This window comes from Nannochloropsis gaditana, assembly GCF_000240725.1.
Source record: "Nannochloropsis gaditana CCMP526 unplaced genomic scaffold scaffold695, whole genome shotgun sequence".
In the NCBI taxonomy this organism is placed as follows: domain Eukaryota; class Eustigmatophyceae; order Eustigmatales; family Monodopsidaceae; genus Microchloropsis; species Microchloropsis gaditana.
The window spans coordinates 2,751-9,535 of NW_005803258.1; the positions used below are offsets into that span (position 1 = coordinate 2,751).

A 6,785-nucleotide genomic window follows, 5' to 3' on the forward strand; every position below is an offset into this window, starting at 1 on the left:
TGAGGGGAAACTAAGAGATAAACATACAGAAATATGCCAGGACAATCTCAAAGCATTTCCATGCCATCGTCAGCAGTGTCCTTACTTCTGCCTGAGGCGAGACATCATATATCGTGCCTTTGACGGAGAGGAGATGAAGGTGTGCGTGGTCCCGAAGCCTCGCCAGGGTCATCTCAGGGAGAGGAATTGATGGTGAGTTCGCACTCTCCTCGGTCCCATTACTGCTTTGACTATCCGCAATGGTCTGACGCTTCCCAAATCCGAGAGGGCATACGCCCCCTCCCGCCATCTTCCTCGCTGCCTGCTCCGCGGATGCATGGCGCCCGAACCGTAACGGACAATCAATCCCAAGGAAACTGGACAACGTTCCCACGGGATTACTCGTGGGTAAATGTGATAGTGTGGAGGTCGAAGTGTAGAAAAAATTGCCGAGAAGAGAGGAGATAGGGCATCGCGACTCTTGTTCCTCAGAGGACGACTTCTGCCCCGTAATTTGGTTCTGCCTGTCGTTGCCATGTGAAGGATTTGAGGGCCCTGAAGGGACCTCTGGCAGATGTGACATCCTCTTTGCATTTGTGAGTATGTGTGTGTTTCAAAAAAGGTAGGAAGAATTGTTGTGTCGGAAGCATTTTGGGCATGAGCAAAGGGGAGGACGTACTAGTAACCAACTTGCACTTTTCTTACTTACGTAGCTCCACGCATTTCGGAGAGCCGCTTGGACAGGTGATTCGGATTTGTCTCCATCAAACAGACTCTAAAGCAAGCCTTTCGTCTCTCACCCCCAACAAGTTTCGTAAGGTAAGTTTATGAAGACGCACACAGCAACGCCTGTGGCGATTTAATCGCCTCGGCAGATCGTCACGAAGATCGAGTCAGACGCATGTCGACTTCATGGTGACCTTCCATACTTTTGGTCGAAGCGGCCTACGATAAGATTACTGCCCCGTGTCTCATGCCAAAGCGATACAAATATAAAGAGATTTTTTGAAAAATAATGAGCTGATATCTTGGCGTGCAGAAGAAAGCGTAATCGGAACTTCGCCCCGTGTTCCATCCCCTGGAACATTACTCGTAACGAATTTCACCGTGTCACATGTATGCTTTCGACCAATTTTACTAAAGGTTCCTCAACACTGACTACATTATTTTATTTTACATAGCTTTAAAGCCTTGTTCTGTATTTCTTCTGTCGCGCAAGGAAAGAGCACGAGACTATGCAAAAGGCACACCTACAAACACTACCTTGGAAAGCCAACGGAATATATTAAATGCGTGGAAATACATTTCTTATTCCGAAGTGTTCACAAGTATGTAAGATTGTAAGATTTGGGTTCTGAGTATGACTTTTGTGCCTTAAATGATGAAAGGGACTGGGGCAGCAACCAAATTCAGCGTAAGTGAGGTCGGGACCAGTTTCAGTCCGCAAAATAAACACCCGTATACAATTTTGCAATGTTAGAGTCATGAGGTGTAATAATGCAAGCAAAACTAAACATGAGAAATCGATTCCATTCACAGACGAGGGAACTGTAAATTATGGTACTTGAATCCACTCTATACTTCGACTTCGCAAGTCGTTGCGTATAATGTTTTTTTTGGGGATTTTATTGCTGGCTCTGAAACTGAAATAGTCCTGTGGTATTTATTGAATACGTTTGAACTGCATATTATGCATATCTGTTGAACTTCGGAACACAAAGGTATATTAATGCACCAAAAGAAAGTGAGCTTGGTGTTTCTTGCAACGTACTTTTCTCTAGATTTTTTTCTCCCGACTCATGTCGAAGTATTTCCGTAATTAATCAATAACTAATCTATCGTAATCATGGCCCCTATGCGGACGTGGGTATCAAAGTGAGACTTTGGGTGTTACCAGAGCACTCACGCGGTAATCATATGCAAAGGTGTGCAAGCAGTCTGCGAAATCGGCATCATCTTCTTTAACGTTGGATATCGGTACAACAATTTATTCCGATCTAAGTATATATCGAAGCGGACAAAGCAAAGGGATAGCTTCCCATTCATTTGTCCCTATTTATTTGTCAGGCACAGATCAGGCACAGATTGATCAAGAAAATGTATTGTGAAACCCCCGATAAGCGCAGCACGGGGCGTGATTTTTTTACTTTTGTATCTCGAAGTCGCTGACAGGAGGGCAAGCACGAATATGACTATAGCATACGCAGAGGAATGCCGTGCCTATACTATATCTTTTTTGCTGTTCAGAAGGGGAGGTCAAAGCAGCAGTATTCACGTCGCGAGACGGCGTAATCGCGTACCGGTGAAGGGCGCTATAAGTGAGTGATGGATCTTTCTCGATGGATAGACAGAATAGGGCACTTCGGTTAGGTGCCGGACCGAGGCGAGCCGCAATACACCCGGCGGGATGTATGCACCCCGGGGAGGTATAGATTCTCCTTGGAGAAAAAGGTGTTGTCATAGTTTTACCTACGTGGTATTCCTCTGTACCTTTCTTCTCCCTGTGGGTACCCGTCGATATATATGGATGCCATAGCAATGGAACGGGTGGCACGAGAGGGTGGGACACCTGCCAAAAGGTCTGTGGGACCTGGATCTGGTTGCTACACGCGCGCGCACTGGGTAAAGAAACACGAACGGAGAGACATTTTGCACACTTCTTTTCTTTTTGTCTCTGAGCTCTCAGTGTGAGCTCACCAGTGTATGTGACATCACTTCCTAGAGGTCGTCCCCCTTGCCCTCGTCGAGCTCGCTGCTAACTTGCTGAGGGCGAACCGACGGTTTTTCCACGTAACGGTTGAAGGGGATTGGGCGTAACGCGAAACGGTTTCCCCCTTCCACGTGAAACGCTCGGATAGCGTAAGATTGGTTTATACCTAAGTAAGCATGCATTATTATGTCTCCCGACTCCAATGCACGGCATTCGTTTTTTATTTGCCGCTGCTGAACGTAAAATTGCTTGATAGAACCACATTTGTATCTGCAAATCATCTTGAAAACATGTACGCAGGACTTCGAAGTCAACTTCAATTAGAGATCATGTGCCCATTCCTGTCAAGATCCTCACTTTATTCCTGATTAATGTCTTGATTCCAATTTTTAACCATCAAATCGAGCAGATTCACTTCCACTTCTACAAAGTACCGTAAAATTAACCATCCCACTTAAGAAATGTCCCGACGCCTTGCCGCCACGCTCTTTCTCTTGCCAGCCCTTTGCCTTGGACGTACTGTCATGATTGGAGATAGGTCAGTGGCCATATAATTGCAGTACACCTGTATGACTGTCATTTAATATTGTTTATGCTCGCACAATAGGGCTCTGTTTTGTTTCCTCTAAAAATATTACATCAATATCTCAAGTACTTGTAAGTCTCTTGCCTGTCCATACTCATACTTCGCATTATTTGTCTTGTTGTTTTTTTTAAAAGCATGTTCTCCAATAACGCCGTCAAGAACGCCTTGGAGTACTATGCCGGCGGAAATGTAACCATCGAAAATATGGCCCTAGTAGGCGCTAGCCTCCACGAAGGGTAGGTAATTTCTATTGGCCGATAGCACCCATGCATAGATAGCTGCATCTACGACTCGTCATAAATAAGATATCGTGATCTCACTTTACGTGCACACCCCCATCTTCATGCCTTCACAAAGATGGGTGCCCTCAATCCCAGCCGAGTACAGCATCATGTCCAAGAACCCCCCGCCCATCACCATCGTCATGGATGGGTAAGTGCCGCAGATCTCCCCCCTTCTCGTGGCTGCGGATTGGACTCCTTGCCTGGTGGAGTGGCATCGAGGCGGTACTGAAGGCCACGTTTGGGTGGCCACCTCCAGTACTTTGGGTATTGGCGAAGCGAGTAGTCTCGTTTCTCAACCGAGCCTCCTTCAATGTACACGCACATTCGTCTTTTTTCCTTGCAGGGGAGGCAACGATGTGATCAGCGTGAAAGACGACTGCTTGTCTTTCAACGACCGGTGTCAGCAGCAGATCAAGGAGGCGACAGACATCCTCGCCGACCTCTTGGAGAGGATGCACGAGGATAAGGTCCAGCATGTCTTGCTCATGGGGTACGTCGTCAGCTGGAAAAAGGCGTGAGGCGTTTCTAGGCCTAAGACCAAGATGCTACATTCCCAGTTTTTCGCTTTCTGCCGCCATGCCCCCATTGTCTATCCACAAAAGTTCTCGCACTAGCATCCTTCAATGAATGAAAAGTGTGGTATATCCCCGTGCACTGATATCCCTTACCGTCCCTTTTCCTCGGCCGGTCTATTCTTTGTCCATAGTCCGTACTATCTAGAGAATCTGAACAAGGCCGTCGACGAGGGGTTCAAGCTACTCTCCAATGTGTGCAAGAACGCGACCATTGATTGCCACATAGCCGACACCCGAGATCTTGATCCGCCCTTGGTAAGAAGGATTCGAATGGGAAAGGGAAACGATTTGAGGATCGATGGAATGTGGTTGACAACGAGAGCCGGTCGTGTAAAGGAGACACAAACGTAGGAAATGAAATTATCGAGAGGAAACTTCTTACCTTCACGCTCGCACGCTATAATCCAGGGGGACGACGGCATTCATCCTATTCAGGAAGGATATGAGCTCCTGGCTACCCGCATTTGGGAAATCAAACTCGATAATGATATTCCTATTATCTAGGTTAGATACGTAGGTATGGTATAATATCTCCTTAGTCAAAAGGGGCTCCAAGCCAACACAATTTCTAGCACATTTTAACACAAGACATGCCAAAAGCAAAAAAAATTTAGTATAATGTGGAACGAAACAAAGTAGTGGTACTACTTAAGTATTTGAGAGCATGAAATCAACGTGGAGGAGATATTATTCTCACGAGAATTTCGAAAGTCATAAGAGGATGTATGTCAAATTTAGTGATCAGCGCCCCCCATGTCTTCCTAGTTGGCATACGAAAATAGTAACAGTTGAGTCAAAGTATCCGTCTATTGTTTGATAAATATGAAATATACCACATTGAAAAATTGCGCAGTACTTCATCCGTCTAAGCTCACCGATCCTCTTGTCTTTTTTTTGGGGGGGTTATTTTTTTTTTCCATTCCAGGGGTGGGGAGGTTCAACTTTAAGCTCTGACCATGCTTTGATGGCAACGGATCTTGTGTGGTAGGTGAGAAGGCCACAGGAGGTTGAAAATCATTTCGAGTTTCACGACGGGATAGAAAGGTGGTCGATGTATTGTGCTGACATCTTGATACGTGTATTGGGCATTTCGTGGATTTTTTTCCTGATATCTTCTGCCATCCATGCCGTGTCAAGTCCTTACTCTCCAGCCTCTTCAACTCTTCGTGTATTCCACCTCTACACATGCAACAGTGTCGAGATGATAAGAAGGCAATCAAAATACTTCATTAAGACACTAATGCAGTCTTTGTGTCTGGTCATATTGGTGTGCATGGCTCCTTATGCACGACCGTTTCTGCTTCCTTCTACCTCGTCCTCCTCTCCATCGTCCTTAGTGGCACCTCTGAAAGGCGCACATCGGGATCTCAACCCACATTCTACAGCGTCATCATCATCACGTACACCTTCTACCTCTCATGGCTCGAATTTGTCCTCATCTTCACCAACCTCGACCTTCGACACGTTCGCGTCTTTCATTACTGCCATCCAGCGTGAGATCATCCAGACCATTGAGGTAACTTGCGCCGTATGAAATGGTCTCACCTCAGACCACGTGGTGGGAAGGGAAAGACATGTTTTGCGATCTGGTATCACACCAAGGATAGGCTGAGAGCATTTTTTATGTCGTAATCCTTGTTCCTAAGTGAGCCGTCCTCCCTCCTTCCCTCCGCCCCTTGGTCACCTCCATGATCATCTCCCCCCTGTCCTTTCCTCCTCCCTCCGCATGACATAACTAGACAGAGGACGGAACAGATGTCAAATTTTTATGTGATGAATGGGAGCGGGACGGGGGACGAAGCCATGGGGCTACCTGCGTATTGGAAGGGGGAGCATTCATCGAGAAAGGTGCCGTCAGCATATCCATCATTCAGGGAAAGCTTTCCGCGGAGAGGGCTGCTTCGATGAGCGCCAGGTATGCCCAATTTCTCCGTTCTTAGTCCTTGTCTCCTTTTCCTTTTCTATCTCCTTCTTGCTTTTTGCATCTCGATCTTGCGCTTTCTGTCTCGTACAATCCGCACATGGGCCCATTTCACCACCCGCCTCGTTCTCCCTCGCTCGCTGCCGCTTCCGCGAATTCCTCCCTGCCTCCTTTTCTTCCTCCAGGGGCCGGGACCTGGGCGATTGCTCCCAAGGAGATGTGCCCTACGCAGCTGCCGCCCTCTCCCTCGTCCTCCACTCCGCCAACCCCCACCTCCCCACCTTCAGGAGCGACGTCCGCTACTTCGAGTGCCAGGTGGATAGGGAGGGGCACAGTCATAGCCTCTGCCTCAGCCTGTCCAAGTTCCCTCCTTCGTTTCCCCCCTCTCTTTTCATCCTGCTTTCAATGTCGTTTCCTTCCCTCGCGCCTTTATCGCCGTGTGACCCTTCCTCCTTCCCTTTCTCTCATTCCAGGGCAAAGGCTGGTTCGGGGGAGGGGCTGACCTCACGCCCTATTACCTTCACGACGGGGACATCGTGGCCTTTCATGCGCTGTACCGCGGCCTCTGCGACGCCTTCGACGAAAAGAAGGTGCTTGATGCTTCCTATACGAAAACATCCGGGTACCGTGGTGCTTGTCTGTTTGATTTACTCTCATGCTCTCTCCCCCACCCACTTCTGTCTTCTTCTTATTCCTTCCCTTTCTCAGGCCCTCTTTCCCAAGTACAAGA

The 6,785-nt window shown here is 47.6% G+C and overlaps 2 protein-coding genes across 2 annotated transcripts in view; both read left to right on the top strand.

Annotated features, from left to right (window-relative positions):
* The first annotated feature begins 3,087 nt into the window (after positions 1–3,087).
* On the top strand, positions 3,088–4,979 carry NGA_0427500 (lipolytic protein g-d-s-l family). The gene is made up of 6 exons (XM_005853877.1): positions 3,088–3,227; positions 3,410–3,511; positions 3,633–3,707; positions 3,903–4,049; positions 4,266–4,389; positions 4,543–4,979. Exons 1-6 carry the CDS (start codon positions 3,151–3,153, stop codon positions 4,636–4,638), a joined length of 621 nt encoding a protein of 206 aa, XP_005853939.1. The 5' UTR covers positions 3,088–3,150; the 3' UTR covers positions 4,639–4,979.
* A 1,262-nt stretch (positions 4,980–6,241) lies between these two features.
* The window catches only part of NGA_0427700 (uncharacterized protein), a 672-nt gene continuing 128 nt past the window's right edge, over positions 6,242–6,785 (top strand). Inside the window, exons 1-3 of the mRNA XM_005853879.1 lie at positions 6,242–6,370; positions 6,529–6,645; positions 6,764–6,785. The exon at positions 6,764–6,785 is cut by the window's right edge and continues 128 nt beyond it. Coding sequence (XP_005853941.1) covers positions 6,273–6,370; positions 6,529–6,645; positions 6,764–6,785 — 237 coding nt within the window. The 5' untranslated portion in view covers positions 6,242–6,272. The remainder of the gene's footprint in view (positions 6,371–6,528; positions 6,646–6,763) is intronic.